This window comes from Nematocida minor (assembly GCF_024244105.1).
Source record: "Nematocida minor strain JUm1510 chromosome Unknown 7861, whole genome shotgun sequence".
NCBI classification, from domain to species: domain Eukaryota; kingdom Fungi; phylum Microsporidia; genus Nematocida; species Nematocida minor.
The window spans coordinates 1-13,924 of record NW_026250392.1 but is presented as its reverse complement, the minus strand read 5'-3'; the positions used below and the strand labels follow the sequence as shown (position 1 = coordinate 13,924).

The 13,924-nt window shown below is 42.5% G+C and overlaps 12 protein-coding genes across 12 annotated transcripts; 8 read left to right on the top strand and 4 right to left on the bottom strand.

Annotated features, from left to right (window-relative positions):
* Window positions 1-506: 506 nt before the first annotated feature.
* NEMIN01_1212 (uncharacterized protein) lies at window positions 507-1,070 on the bottom strand (the record flags this gene model as incomplete). Its single annotated transcript, XM_051477154.1, has 1 exon — window positions 507-1,070. One exon carries the CDS (start codon window positions 1,068-1,070, stop codon window positions 507-509), a length of 564 nt encoding a protein of 187 aa, XP_051333114.1.
* Window positions 1,071-1,171: 101 nt separating this feature from the next.
* Window positions 1,172-2,386, bottom strand: NEMIN01_1211 (uncharacterized protein; the record flags this gene model as incomplete). The annotated part of the gene is made up of 1 exon (XM_051477153.1): window positions 1,172-2,386. One exon carries the CDS (start codon window positions 2,384-2,386, stop codon window positions 1,172-1,174), a length of 1,215 nt encoding a protein of 404 aa, XP_051333113.1.
* A 62-nt stretch (window positions 2,387-2,448) lies between these two features.
* On the top strand, window positions 2,449-2,772 carry NEMIN01_1210 (uncharacterized protein; the record flags this gene model as incomplete). The annotated part of the gene is made up of 1 exon (XM_051477152.1): window positions 2,449-2,772. The coding sequence occupies one exon, from the start codon at window positions 2,449-2,451 to the stop codon at window positions 2,770-2,772; it is 324 nt and encodes a 107-aa protein (XP_051333112.1).
* Window positions 2,773-3,630: 858 nt separating this feature from the next.
* Window positions 3,631-4,854, top strand: NEMIN01_1209 (uncharacterized protein; the record flags this gene model as incomplete). Its single annotated transcript, XM_051477151.1, has 1 exon — window positions 3,631-4,854. The coding sequence occupies one exon, from the start codon at window positions 3,631-3,633 to the stop codon at window positions 4,852-4,854; it is 1,224 nt and encodes a 407-aa protein (XP_051333111.1).
* A 314-nt stretch (window positions 4,855-5,168) lies between these two features.
* Window positions 5,169-6,008, top strand: NEMIN01_1208 (uncharacterized protein; the record flags this gene model as incomplete). Its single annotated transcript, XM_051477150.1, has 1 exon — window positions 5,169-6,008. The coding sequence occupies one exon, from the start codon at window positions 5,169-5,171 to the stop codon at window positions 6,006-6,008; it is 840 nt and encodes a 279-aa protein (XP_051333110.1).
* Window positions 6,009-6,037: 29 nt separating this feature from the next.
* On the top strand, window positions 6,038-6,730 carry NEMIN01_1207 (uncharacterized protein; the record flags this gene model as incomplete). The annotated part of the gene is made up of 1 exon (XM_051477149.1): window positions 6,038-6,730. The coding sequence occupies one exon, from the start codon at window positions 6,038-6,040 to the stop codon at window positions 6,728-6,730; it is 693 nt and encodes a 230-aa protein (XP_051333109.1).
* Window positions 6,731-7,234: 504 nt separating this feature from the next.
* Window positions 7,235-8,452, bottom strand: NEMIN01_1206 (solute carrier family 35, member C2; the record flags this gene model as incomplete). The annotated part of the gene is made up of 1 exon (XM_051477148.1): window positions 7,235-8,452. One exon carries the CDS (start codon window positions 8,450-8,452, stop codon window positions 7,235-7,237), a length of 1,218 nt encoding a protein of 405 aa, XP_051333108.1.
* A 42-nt stretch (window positions 8,453-8,494) lies between these two features.
* On the top strand, window positions 8,495-9,535 carry NEMIN01_1205 (uncharacterized protein; the record flags this gene model as incomplete). Its single annotated transcript, XM_051477147.1, has 1 exon — window positions 8,495-9,535. One exon carries the CDS (start codon window positions 8,495-8,497, stop codon window positions 9,533-9,535), a length of 1,041 nt encoding a protein of 346 aa, XP_051333107.1.
* Window positions 9,536-9,779: 244 nt separating this feature from the next.
* NEMIN01_1204 (uncharacterized protein) lies at window positions 9,780-10,634 on the bottom strand (the record flags this gene model as incomplete). Its single annotated transcript, XM_051477146.1, has 1 exon — window positions 9,780-10,634. The coding sequence occupies one exon, from the start codon at window positions 10,632-10,634 to the stop codon at window positions 9,780-9,782; it is 855 nt and encodes a 284-aa protein (XP_051333106.1).
* A 251-nt stretch (window positions 10,635-10,885) lies between these two features.
* On the top strand, window positions 10,886-11,635 carry NEMIN01_1203 (uncharacterized protein; the record flags this gene model as incomplete). The annotated part of the gene is made up of 1 exon (XM_051477145.1): window positions 10,886-11,635. The coding sequence occupies one exon, from the start codon at window positions 10,886-10,888 to the stop codon at window positions 11,633-11,635; it is 750 nt and encodes a 249-aa protein (XP_051333105.1).
* Window positions 11,636-12,044: 409 nt separating this feature from the next.
* Window positions 12,045-12,479, top strand: NEMIN01_1202 (uncharacterized protein; the record flags this gene model as incomplete). The annotated part of the gene is made up of 1 exon (XM_051477144.1): window positions 12,045-12,479. One exon carries the CDS (start codon window positions 12,045-12,047, stop codon window positions 12,477-12,479), a length of 435 nt encoding a protein of 144 aa, XP_051333104.1.
* A 534-nt stretch (window positions 12,480-13,013) lies between these two features.
* NEMIN01_1201 (uncharacterized protein) lies at window positions 13,014-13,922 on the top strand (the record flags this gene model as incomplete). The annotated part of the gene is made up of 1 exon (XM_051477143.1): window positions 13,014-13,922. A coding segment is annotated over one exon (909 nt), but the record flags the coding sequence as incomplete, so codon positions are not given.
* Between the last annotated feature and the right edge of the window lie 2 nt (window positions 13,923-13,924).

The window sequence follows — 13,924 nt, the reverse complement described above, 5'->3', positions numbered from 1 at the left end:
ATTATATGGTAAAATATTAAAGGTTAAATCTCTCAGATATAATTTAGGTAGCATTGTTTCACGTCACTGATCAGACAAACGCGATAATCCTCATTGAGAAAAGATGCAGAAGCATAAGGCTGTTAAAACACAATAAGACTAACGACCGGGGTGCAAAAAATAATAAAATAAATAAAATATTGAAACCGCCAGTTCAGACGATAGGCACACTGCACGTCTGCTGCGCCATGCAGGGCGCGCTGTGCTCGTATCCACGCACAATTCTCTTTCTATGCTGGTTTAGGCAATGCAAGGCTAGTAGAGATTCTCTGATCAGTTTGCTCTTGAAGCTATAAACAACTGGCCAATTTAGTGAGTTAATAGCCCGAGAATGCATTTTGTGTGGGTGGCATAGCAAACTTGTGGTGCACGAATATTGGTGCAACTACGCCAGTGTAAACATGGCAGAAGAATAAAAGACTTATGCAGGCGCTGGCCAATTGGAATGCAGTGAAACTCAGTAATATTTATTTTGTTGGTTTTTTGCTTTTTTTGGACTTTTTATCATGCACCACTTTGAACCCGTCGCTATCAGTGTCGCTTTCTTCTTTTGATTTTGGCGCGTTCTTTTTGGGCAGCTTTGCTGTTTTCTTTTGCTCTAGTGTCTGAACGGCCGTGTATGTCAGCTGCTCGTCTTTTTCTTTCTGCTTCTTCTTTTTTGTTTTCAGATCCACGGTTACCCAGTCTTCGCCGGTTGAGAACTCTTCCTGGGGATTTGCCTCCTCCAAGATAAAGTTGCCCTGCTCGTCGAATCTTCCAGCACACTCTTGTTTTGTATCCCACTCTTCGGGCTCTTCCTTTGCTTCCTCGTATTTTGGGTCTTTTGTCTTTTTCTTTGGAAACGGCGAGTTTATGCATCCTCTTTCTTTTGTTGATGGTGGAAGAGAAATGTGGAGCTCCTGCGGATCAGCGCCTATTATCTCGGACTCTTCGTTTAAATAGAGAGGGAGCTGTTCTTGGAGCTTGCTTATCCTGCTGTATGCCTCTTCTATTGCGTTGCTCTTTCTTTCTGTCTCTTCTGCTGGCTTCATCATATAAAAACAATTATGAAAAGAAAGTTTTACAGAAAAATGTACGCTTTTCGTATCAAGAATAGAGAAGCACGCGCTCCTGTGGAGATGGCCGTTTTCGTTTATTTAATAAATCGCATAATATTGTCAGCGCTTGGGATAAGCTGCAGATATCTGCAGATGGCCTTTGCTGTCCCATTGAAAGGAGGAGACTCAACGGAGCATATGTCTATCCCCTGCGTGCTCTCCGGTGTCTCCAATACTGTGTAGTAGATGGCTATTATGATCAGAATGGTAAAGCTGTGCGTGTAGTTTTTTAGGGGCGCATAGACCGACTGAAGAGTGGTGTTTATGATCATGATAAATATCAGGGCGCTGAACACAGAGACTCCCAAGAGGAGGTTTTTATCTGTGTACTGGTAGTACACGTTTGCAAGGAGCAGGCCTGAAATACACAGCTTTGAAACAAAAACAGCAGCATCCAGGATGAGTCTAGTGCCTCTGGAGGCAATTTTCAGACATCCTGCAGTTTCGCCATAGTCCGCAGGGTTTCTCTCTGATGAGCCTTTTAGTAGATAGAGCTTTGGGTTTTCGTATAGTTTTTCCACGCTATTTCTGTCAATATCCACATCCTGTAGGCTGTCCGCTACATGCAGACCCGGATTTAAATATCTACTCTCTACGTTAATTGCAATTTCTGGCATGTTGATTATGTGCGCCCTTCCTGTAGTGTATATAGCTACTGCACTGTGTCCATCTCTAGAGCAGTGGCTTTTTTTGTGCTCTGCAGCATCTTCTGCTGTGCCAGCTTTATTTTTATCCGATGTGTGTTCAGTGCTTGCAGACTCTTTATTTCTATCTAGAGCTGAAAGCGCATAGCTGTCTGATTTAGTTTCTGCCTTATCTTTACTTTTTCTTGGTGTTTCTTTTTTTGCGTCTTCATTTACTGAGCTCTCTCTGTGCACTCTGAATATCGCCTTCAGAGGCCTGACTATAACCAGTTTTTCTGCGAATAGCAGGATAGACATTAGAATGGAAAAAATAAAGATAATGAACATGTATTCCCACAGAGAGCTGTTGTGCAGCGTTTTAAAATATGCAATTAGCTCGTCTGAAATGCCCACAAAAAGTGCCATAAAGGCCGCAAACTCAAGAATGCATATCGGCACCAGCATAAGAAGCACAAAAACACTTGCGAGCAGCAATTGAAACACGGTGCCTGTTTCGTATTTGAAAAGGATGGGAATGAGAATCCAGGCCTCGATGTTCTGCACTGCCAAGTTCGTGAGTGTTTTTCCTCCTTTTTCGGCTAGCTGTGTGCATCTTTTCAAATCCATCTCTGCACAAGACCGCAGAAATAAAAGACAAATAGTTGATGGAACATTGCAGATTAAGGAGAATGCGTCTAGACCCATTTTCAGAGATAGAGCTAGCTGGGAAGTCGCACACGGCAAACGAGCAGAAAGAGCACATCCTTGCTGTCAAAGAATCTCTCGGGTATTTTCTAAAACAGGAAAAGCCGATAGCCAACCTGCACGACATGTACGAGAAGGTTGAAAAGATTGAGAAAGCGCTGGAGAAAAGCAAAGATCCTGTCCAGCTTTCCCCTGACCTGATAGAGCAAATCAAAGCTCTGTCTGAGCAGCCAATAGTAAAAAGATCGGTTGAAAAAAGGCCGCCTGTGCAGAAGAACTGCTGGACGCTTTTTGACTACACAAACTGAAGGCGCGTCTAGGATCTTTTATGGCTTCCATCAAACATTTATCCTGTGGTTGTTTGCTTTTAACAAACGTATAGCTTTTGTAAATATTTAGCGTAAAAATAAGAAAAGGCTTTTATTATTGTAGGAGTTTGTTTATAAATAAATGTGTATATATTGGATTTAGTGATGCAAAAATTTCTAGAATAATAAAAGCTACTTATACAGAAATAGACCTCCCTGCTTAGAAACTATACACACCTGCCACAGCTACAACATATTTATTATACCCCACTACTTACTGTGTAGTCTTTTCTCCAGCTATTCATTTCATCCATGTCTCATTTCTGCTATTTCAAAGAGCATAAACAACCTACTGGCTGAATGTGTGCATATTAGAGAAAATACATCGCATGGGGCTGGAATGGCTTGCCAGTGTTACCAGAGACATTTTCTTCCCTTCTCAAAAGATACGAAAAGCAGCCAGAGTCTCTTATATCTACAGTCTGCAGCTTTAAAGCAATTATTTTAGTATCCGATAATTTTTCAGATTTCACTCTGCAGACAGTATAGAGTGCGCTTGTAGCCTGCCTACTGTGGAAACACGCTGGAGAGCATATCTCTTCCTAAAATGCAAACATTATAGAAGGTGTGAAGAATCTGCTCTCTTCTGCTGCGTCCAATATTATTTATTTTTTTAATATAGACGGAATGCAAGATAAAATGGCTAAATATCCCAAAATATCTTCAAGAAACAACGCAAATGCACACGGCGCCAAGGGGCAGGCTGCGAACAAATAGCATTTGGCAATACGCACGGGTTGGATGGTATGAAAAATCAGCCATTGAAATAAATAAATAAATATTTTTTACCCCTAGTAAATGCAAACACAGACACAAACAGTAAGAGCCAAGCCGCTCAAGAAGATAATATACTCCAGCTGTTTTGTAGGAATTGTAAGTTTGGTCTTAGCATATGTTGCATGCACTGTATACTTCAAATTCTTTGCAGTTGACGAGAAGACAATGGGGACAATGTTCTACTCTTGGAGAGCAGAGGGCGCAGACGAGTCGTCTCTTAAAGAGAAGGCCGACAAGATCCCAGGCACAGAGAGTCTCAAGAGCATGAAAGCAGTTTTTGAGAACTACGTGTCTGACAGCTTCCCAATCCACCTGCCCCGATTTGCTGCAAACCATTTTACATTCGCTTATCCAAACATGGACATCTTCCTCAACTTTAGAAAACATATTGTAGACGCACAGAACGCACTGTTCTCCAGCAGAAGCGAAGAGAGCATTAAAGCTCTGAAAGACTACAACAAGAAGGTCAATGGAACAGTCTACTACTCAAACGCATGGGAAACCAGCAATGATCTCGATGGAATAATAGAAGAATTCTACAGCGGCCTTTCAGCAGATAAAAAGGACGTATTCAGAAACTCAACGGTAAGACTTATTGATTTATTCGATAACTTAGTAAATGACGACAGTTACAAGTTCAATGGAGTAGAGCCATCAGAGAAGGCAATTGAGGACTTATCTGACATACTATACAATTTTTCTGCAAGAGGAGCAGGAGAAGAGAATAAGCTTCTTCCATACGTTCAAAACAATGCGGATATGAAAATATTCCTCAAGAGCATAGGCCTCCAAGATAAGACAGGCAAGGAGCTTAGCAGCGGGCTAGCGTCAGTGTTCTTCAACTCTCTGACCAACGGAGTCTTGTATCCATACTTCTCATACGGATACTCGACTGCAGTTAACACTCTTTTATATCTGTGCTTAGACATGCAAGACCTTGCGTACGACGAGAACGTAAAGCTAGAGCTCGAAGACAGCATCAAAGAAGTTGCAGAAGAGCAGCAAAAATCAGCAAACAGAATCTCTGCTTTTGGATCAGCAATTGCCTATGGTATTGCAAAAAACCTGTCCCCAGCTGAAACAGTTGGCGAAAAGACCGTCAAGGATAACTCAAACATGCTTGTGTTCTCTTTATTCACATCAAAGTTAGCCACCCCTTCAAGTGAAACACCCGAGAATCTAGAAAAGATTGTGGCACATCTTAAAAAAAAGAGAGACTTACTTTTAAGCCTTTCTAAAGAATAGATGATGAATAAATAAAAGAGCTATTTAAAGTTTTAACGAAGTTTTGGTTTATCTGCTCTCTTTGGGCTCTGGCCTTTTGGTATTTCTTTCTACCATTTCTTTGTTTGCACACTTTCTAAATGCTCGAGGAATATTGCTAGCAGTCAAGAGAAACAGTGGTTTTCACAAGTGTCTGCTATTGCACAGGGTTTGCTATCTGATGGGAATGCTTGCTCTTCTGGATGCACGCTTCTTTGCTCAGTATTTAGACACTTCTGTATTCGGCTATTGAGCGAGAGAGGATTTTTAAACTTTTATTTTTTGCAATTTCTCTCATGCCAGGAGAATTAGAGAAGAAGCCAGTGGGTAAAAGAAAAATAGAAACACTATGCCACATAGTCCTAATAGGGTTTGCTCTGTTTGGCTGCATTTTAAACGTAAGCAGGCTGGGGGAGAGAAAAAATCAAGCAATAGCCGATAACGCCGAGCTTTTCCGAAAAAACTACAGCGCAGCTCTGCTGAATGTAGTGGAGGATCTTAAAACCCGGGACATCATAGATCTGCACAACATCTTTGTAAACCAGTCTGAGACTGACGGGGGGCTAAGCTCTGTGGGAGGAGTAGGGATGCACTCTACTAACTACTACATCAAGCCCGGGTCGGGCTGGATAGGCAGCGAAGAGGAAACAGGCCCGGTAATGAGTCTGATAAATAGACTAATAACTAGCAAGGTCAAGAACCCGTTTTTATTTGGGTTCAAGGACGTTGGCTTAGAGATATCTGAGCTGGTGGACAAAGTCTACAAGAGAAAGGGATTTATAAATGGATTCAAGGACAACCAGCTGATCAGACTAGAGACCGAAAACTTCTTTAAAGGAGATCTCTCCAATGAAAAGTACGCTGTGGCCTTTGACATGTTCTACTTTCTGCTAGCGGACATGGGAGCTAGCATAGACGTTAAAAGCCACATCAATGACAATGCGAAGCTGACAATTGACAAAAAAGAGTACATCATAGCTGCATGCTATCTAGGAGACATCGTAACCCAGATACTAGGAAAGCGCATACCCGCAGCTGATTTCTGTCCACAGACTGCCTCTCTCAGCAAGGAAGACTTTGCGAGCTCCAGAGTTGAAAGCGTGCTCAGTAAAGGATCAAAATATTTCTTGAAATAAGAAAATTAAAAGCATTTTAGAAAAACAAAATGGATAACCAGTCGGAAAAAAAGAGCAGGAGAAATCTATCAGAGCTAATAGAAAACAGTGCAAATGACCCAGAGCAGGCAATGGTGCACAGGAAATACCTCATGTACAAGGAAGAGTATGTAAGGTCTTTCACGCTGACCCAGTACATGATCCAGAAGCTCCGCGGGAGTCTTATTAATAGTTTTGTGCCAGGGGCTGTTGGATGGACTCTTCTCTACTCCTCAGAGATGCACGGGTACTCGCTGAATACACTCATATCGCAGGCGATGAAAGGGCCCAGCAGAGGCTGCTTTATTCTCTCTGTGATAGAGGACCTTTGCACACAAAGCGAGTACGAGAGAGTCTTTGGCGTGGTGTTTTTTGAAAAGCTGCGGTACGAAAATTCATCGTTTGGCACGGGGGATACTTCTCTGTTCAGGTTTAGAACACCGAGAGAGCAGAACATGGGAGCGGGCCCAAATGCGCTGCTGAACATATACAGCGCAAACACAGGCATTGAAAAGCGCATGTATATTATGGCAAAGAGAGAGTATTTGGCGTTTGGCTGCGGGAGCGGCAAGTTTGGGCTGCGCCTGGAAAAGACTCTTCTTCAGGGCGAGTCAAATGCGGTGGAGACATTTAACAACGAAGTGCTGAGCCACAGAGAGAAGTTCAACATCCGGCAGATTGAGCTGTGGCATGTAAGGACGTAAATAAATAATAAGTTAAGTGCAATTTTTTGTATAGGCTGTGCTCATATGTTGCAGCAGCACACTAACAGTGCAGTCTTTTTAGCTCAGTGCACTGCGGGATGTGAACAGAGATAGATCGCTGGCTACTGCTAGCCAATTACTTAGATATCACGTTCTATCTTTATGTGCCACTTAAGCTGCTTTTCTTGAGCCAATAAAGAATATCTGCTGCTCACTGAATTGCTAAATTTCAAACTCTCTATATAGTTTCTTTGCGCACGTCACTTTGATTTGAGTCAACAAGTGAATTATTTTGATCGGTAGCTTAGCCAGTGCGGAGTTTGTCTTTCTACGTCTAGCAGACACCATAAAATAGCAAGAGAATGAAAGTAGTATGAAATGCTCAAGAAAGGGCACATGAATTTAAATGACTTTATTTTATAGCGGAATTTTAAGATGCTCTTATGCTGAGCTGCCTCTTATCAATTCAAAGGTTTAGACTATAAGAGAGTTGAAATATCTATCTCAGGAGGTTAGCATGATCGGGGAAGGCTCTGTTGAGACAGCGTATTTTTCTACCCTTTTCACCAATTCTTCGGTGCTGTCTTGGGGCTGTGCTGTTTCTTTGACAGGATCGACTGGGAATAATACAGACCGGAAGGTGAACAAAACAATTCCTGTGACAGAAATGCATAGGCCAAAGACATTCACCGCAGAAAGTATGAGCTCTTTTCTTTGTACCGAAATGCACAGGATGGCGATTTCCTTGATGATCATAACAACAGACGAAACCATAACGTTTGTTTTTGAGATAACCACAAACTCGGCCAAGCACCCGAAAAAGCCGATAACGCCTGTTGCAAAGATCAGGAAAAAACACAGGAAGATCGAGGCACTGGAGACACACTTGTCGCAGTTCAAAAAAGAGAACGCTCCTTCAAAGAGAAAGAAGCCAGCAAACAAGAAGATGCTAGAGAGAAGAGAAATCACTGAGAGGCTGTGCAGAATGCTGTCGTTTTTCTTTGTGCTGTGCTTTATGAAATACTCCAAAAACCCCCATCTGAATCCCGCCATCACACAGGCCCCTATGATCATAATGCCGTACTTTATGTTAAACTGAACGGTGTCGCTTTTAGCAGCCAGAGATATTCCAGAAGCAATCATGAAAATAATGCCCACAAGGGTGAATGAGGGGCGCTCCAGCTGAAAGATAAATCGAGCAAATAGAATAAAAATAGGCGTGGTTGACTTAAGCATCGTGTAGAAGGGCAGAGAAATCTGGGTTAGGGCATGGCCTGAAAACCCGCTGTCAATCGACCCGATAAAGGAGCACACGACTATCCACACATTGAACGCGCCAATGTCGTTCAGAAACTGATAGATGTGGTACAGCACACTGTTGGCTGCTGTTTTTGTAGACCGCGCAGGTGTCTCTGCGTACTCTCTTTTCTGCGGGCTTTCTGTCTGCGAGGAAGCCAGCGGAGACCCTATTCTCTCTCGCATTATGTAGGGAAGCGGAGACTCAATGGCCTGCTCGTGCAGAATGCCTTTCTTCAAGTACCATATTCCAAAGGACGCTAGCACAAAGTGTATGAGCTGGTGGAGCGAAAAGTACAGCAAAGGAAACTCAAAATTGTATCCGTGCACAGACAGAAAATACGAGGAAAAGTAGCTATGGCCCAGTGATGTTGCAAAGAAAAAGGAGATGCAGGCGCCTATGCCGAGAGCTTCGCGTGTCTTCATTTGGTAAGTAGATGAATTCTTCTTTCTTTGTTAATAAAACATATGTTTCAAGCAGGGACGGAAACTCAGACAAAACACGAAAACAAACAGAAAACAGGAGATAGGCTGGCTCAAAGCACGCTGTTGTTTGACGAGCTTGTTGTCTCTATATCTGCTCTTGAGCTGGCGCGCTGCAGCTTTGCGCTGTCAAGACATCTGGTTGACTTGTTTGTGTGCTGTGTTGTTGTATGGCCGTATAGAAAGTATTTGCAGCCAAATGAAGTGTTTGCTGTGCTAGGAGCCGTGCGGTGGATTTTTCGCAAAACAGAGATCCCCACCGAGCTGTTTTTCTCTCTTGGGATCCAGCACAAGAGTATGCCGATTGGGTGCAGCCTAAAACACATGGCGGTATATGGACTTCGAGAGCTTTTTACAGACGTAAAAACACTCTCTGGAATAGTGGCATGGGCTGGAGGCGCTCTGTACGCGCTTGTTAGCATCGGAGTATTGTGTGTGCTATTTCGCTTTGAAGTGTCTGTTAATGTAAAGAGAAAGTTCTTTCACTGGGCCCTGTTTCTGTACTACTCGATCTTTCCTGCAAGGATCGCCAGAACACAGTCTGTTTGTCTTTTGTTTCTAGTGCAGCTGGGGCTAAAGCTGCTTGAGTCGTACGGTCACTTTTTTAATGTAGACGGGAAGAGCATGCTGAGCGGGCTTACATCCGAGAAAGACAGAAGGGGAGTTATCTCGCACGTGCTTCTGTTGGCAGGGTTTCTTTTCTCAATTGACGGGATCCGAAAAGATAGAAAGCGTCTTTTTTTTGTGCTGTCCTCTGTGGGGATAGTGGACGGGATTTCGTGTTTTTTCCCAAAGTCCAAGAACACGCACAAAAGCAAAATAGGGAGCTGTGTGGGAGCAGTCGTGGCCAAAGCCATTCTCAGCCTCTTTTTCCAGGCAGACTATCCTTTATGGATGTATCTCTTTGTCGGAATGGGCGAGTACTGCGCGCACATGAACGACAACATCCTTCTTCTGGTGATTGCGCATGGAGTCACGCACAGAGATAGCGGTTTTCAGAAAATAGAAAAAGTGCACATGTCTTAGATGGAAAGGTGCTTAATTATAATTTAGCATGCTATGGTGGGCAGTGCGGCATAGAGACCTAAATGCAGGGTGGCGTCTACTGTTTATTATCTGTGGACTAAAAACCACCAGAAAAATAAAAGAAAAGTCAGCGGCCAGTAACTAGAGCATGCATAATGTGACTCGAGGAGTACTAAATAGAAAATTGGAATAAAGACTATTTATTTGTAAAAATACCGCATAAATGGAATATATCTGTGTGAAATTAAAGGATTGCTTCTTCGGGAACATCTATATTTACCCCCCATACAACAAAGCTATTATCACGATCTGTTTTGAAAAGAGCGCCAGGGTCTGTAACTGTACTGTTGCTAGTGAGACAGTTTGGACAGACACCCAAATACTCACCAGAGCTGGCAGACTTAAATCCATAGGTTTTTTCAGAATGTCTTTCAAGAATCCACATTTCATCATTTGTTCCTTCGTTTATGGTGTCTCGGTAGAGCGATACAAGAGGTAAGTTAGAGACTTCTGATGTGCAGTTCGAGCATCTGCTTAGATACATACCTGTTTTGATGTTTTTAATAGTGCATCTGGCTCCTTCAGGAGTTAGCTTCCACATTCCTTCGTCGCCACCGTATGACCTGTATACCATAGCCATGTTTCTGTATTTGGCATTAACGCAGTCCTCACATGAAGCCAAGTATAGCTTAGTGTGTATAGATTGTAAGCCGACCTTGTCTTGCTTCTCTAGCCCCAAGCATGGTCCAAGTTGTTCATTTTTTCCTTCGTGTGGATGACCTGTGCGTTTTCTGGAATGCAATCCGCCATTAAAAGAATTTCTTCTTTCAATTGGGTTTGCTTGTGGAGTTGGTGCTTTATTCATAAGGCAGGTGTTGCCGTATTGGCATGAGTTTGCAAAATGTTGTCCATTTGATTCATCGGGTGAGGTCCATACATTAACTATTCCTGGATTTACTTTTACAGTGTCATCAGTAGATCTCTGTACTACATTGAAGTCTGGGGCTTGTGAACTTCGCTCTTGTCTAATTCCTGTTGCTGCTTGATTTAGTTTAAAATATATTGTCAAAAAAAGGGCAAAGGTCTTAGTGATAATCATTCAATCCACTGTGTAATTTTAATATTTATATTATATTTCGAACATTGTTTCATTTATTATTTGCACATTTCTTATTTATATGGCATGAAACGTTTTACTTTTGTGTTGTCCTAAATATATTTCCCTGTGTCAATTTGATTTGGAATCTCGATGCAAAAGGATCTGTGCATGATTTATTTCTTGTAAATGGAGATTGCAGAGAAAAAATGCGCAAAAAAGGTAGAAGACAAATATATAAAACCCGGACATCCATGTGTGCACTATCTCTTTTTCTGTGGGTGCAAAGACTAGATATTGACGAGATGGCTTTCTCCGCACTGAGTGCAGGGCCTGATGCAGATATAAAGAGCTTTAATGAAATTGGAGAGTGCTTGGCTGATTTTATTATGGGGAAAAGAGAAGGGTTTTTTCTGAGAAAAACACTGGACTGCAAATCAAATAAAAAGATCAGAATTCTAGAAACATTAAAAGACGTACTCTCTTGCATAAAAAGGTGCACAGAGACACCATTTAACTCCCAAAGGGCAGAGTGCATCCGCAGAAGTGCTATTTTTCAGTATCTTGCAACAAAGGGCCGCAGTATAGCAGAGGGATACTTTACTCGATCCAAAGCACTAGAGAGCAAAAATCTCCAGAATACTCAAGAAAACAGCGCATTTATTGAAAGCAGACAGGCTGAGTCTAGAATAGGCCTGGTGAGTTGCAGAAAGGTGTGCGATAAAGATGCAATTTGGACTGAGCTTGTTAGAAAGAAAACAACCATGCCATACTGTGCTGATTTTCTGCAAAAGTGCAAAGAGAAAACCAAAGTGTCTGCAGCCACTGCTATATCTTTCCAAGAAATAGACGCAAACATAGAGTATGACTTGTGCATTGCAAAATACTATAGCATTGTCAATAAACAGAACGGCTCTGGGTCTCTATTTCTTAGTGATGCGTCACACAGCTCTAATGTACACACACAGGGGCCGTACTTTTACAAATTTAAACTGAATAAATAGCATTTGTGCACTAGCACTGCTTTTGGTAAGAACTAAAATTTGCAACATTTTGTGGGCAGCAGCAGACAATCCCCCATACAAATGACCTCTAAGTCTGCTTTATTATAGTATGGCTGCATTCTAAATATGATACATAAGCCTTTGTTTTCGTGTTTCAGGATCCATCGTAATGAGTGTATGCAAAGACCAGGCTGGAAGAATAAATTATCTAGCTTAACAGCCGTGTGACGCGGGGTGATAGATCTCTAAATTGAGGCTCAGGCAGTTACTCCATGTGCAGAGTGCAGCAGAGCATGTGCATGGTACATGAGAAAATATGCATCTGTTCTTGGGCTGCAAGTGATGCCGTGTAGCAGTTGTAATTTTTTAGCAGATTTTAAATAGTTTTTTGTTCAAGTGTTGTTTCCGAATGAGGTACATTTTTACAATAAAGGAAATAGAAGATATAGTGGTATACCTAAAGAACGGCGTGGTTGACGGGTCTCTTTTGAAAGAACAGAGAAACAACTTTAAAAGAAAGTGCTCGCGCTTTTATATAGAAAAGTCGCAGCTTTATTTGAAGGCAACCGAAAAAGAGCACAGAAAAAAAGTGGTGGGAAACGATGATAGAGAAAGACTGAAGTCCGTTCTGGACAATATCCATCTTCCGCACCATGAAGAGATAAAAACAATGCGCACGGTGGTGGATAGGAGCTATGTTGGCTTTAAAAAGACACACATTGACAACTACGTGAAAAAATGCATGGATTGCCAGAAATACAGATCTATGGTGCGGCTGTCTCTGCGAAGGATGGTCCATTGCTCCTCTTCTGCGCAGAGTCGAGTGCCTAGAAACGGGCTCTGATCTGCCTAGAGAAAGTTCTTAAGACAGAACTTCTGTGCTTTGCAGTGGAGCTTAGACTTTTAAAATAAATATAATTCCGTACTAATATATTTCTGTGCACTAAATGTAAACATTTTTGTTTAAAAAAATAGACATACTTTTGGCTTTTTATGGGATTTTATTTTATTTAGCGCAGTAGTACTTTTGATTATAGAATGTGTAGTTATTATGTTATTCTTAGAGTGGCCTTGGTGAGCTCACATCATGTTTATTCTATCTTACTGTTTGTGTTTAACAATAGTTCTATGCAATTATACTACACTCATACTCACCATATGTCAAAATGATAGACAAAGCTTAATGATGGCTGACACATTCAGTCATCCTGGTGCACAATCATTTATTTTTAATATTATGTACTGCAGCCACCGCTAATTATAACTTCACTCTTCTGTCACTTCATGCAAATAAATAGTGCGGCTGAAAAAGAACAACAGTCCTGCAGAACACAGCCTCCAAGAGAAGGAGCATATATTTGGGAAAAAATTTTAAGCAATGCTCTATAGTTTGGAAAAGAGAGAGATGTCCGGCCACGCGCAGACTCTTACCTCAAAAGCGAGGCTATTACTCTATAAATGTCCTGTTGTTTTTTTTGGCGCAGTTCTTTATCTTATGTATGTTATGACAGTGGGGGAGAAGATGTTTTTCAGCGAAGGATCCTTTGCAGGCGCTAGCTTGCACATAACAAGCACCGTCCTGTTCGTAATCTCATCTTGTGTGTCGCAGGTTCTGTTTTTTCTCTTGTCTTCGTACACCGCAGGCGTTGTGTCGTCTCCGATCTCAGAGTCTTTCAAGAATGTGCAGGCCATGCACGCGTCGCTTGCTGGGGATGTTGGGCCAGACAGAATGTTCACGAACCTTTTCCTCTGCATGGCGCTGGCCACGCTGTTCACAAGCGCAGGCTTTTTTGCTATGTATGCACTCCGCGCAGAGCGCGTGATAAAGCGGATACCGTCGGGCATGTCAAAGGCCCTCTTTGTTTCGATAGGGTTCTTGTGTGTGTCCTATGCAAACGAGCGCATTGGAGACATCCAGGTGGCGGTGGGTGCAAAGTGGCTTGTGCCTGCGCTTTTCAATGCAGCAGGCGTGTCTATAACTGTGCTGTGCTGGGCATGCGAAGGCTCTTTCCCCGCTGTTGCGCGGTACAGTGTGCTGTGGGTGGCAGCGCTCTTCACAGCGGGGTTCTACACCTGGGCATGGACCAGCGGTGAGAACACTGCATCGCTGCTCGCCAAGAAATGGCTCTTGACCGACCCAAGGAAGACAGTGGCTCTGAAAGTGCCTCCGCTGGTGTTTGCACACGTGCAGACAGGCGCAGTTCTAAAACAGCTGCCCAACATTGCGAAGATCGCCGTCTTGAACATTCTGCAGTTTCCCATAAACTTCCCTCCCACAGCATCGCAGAC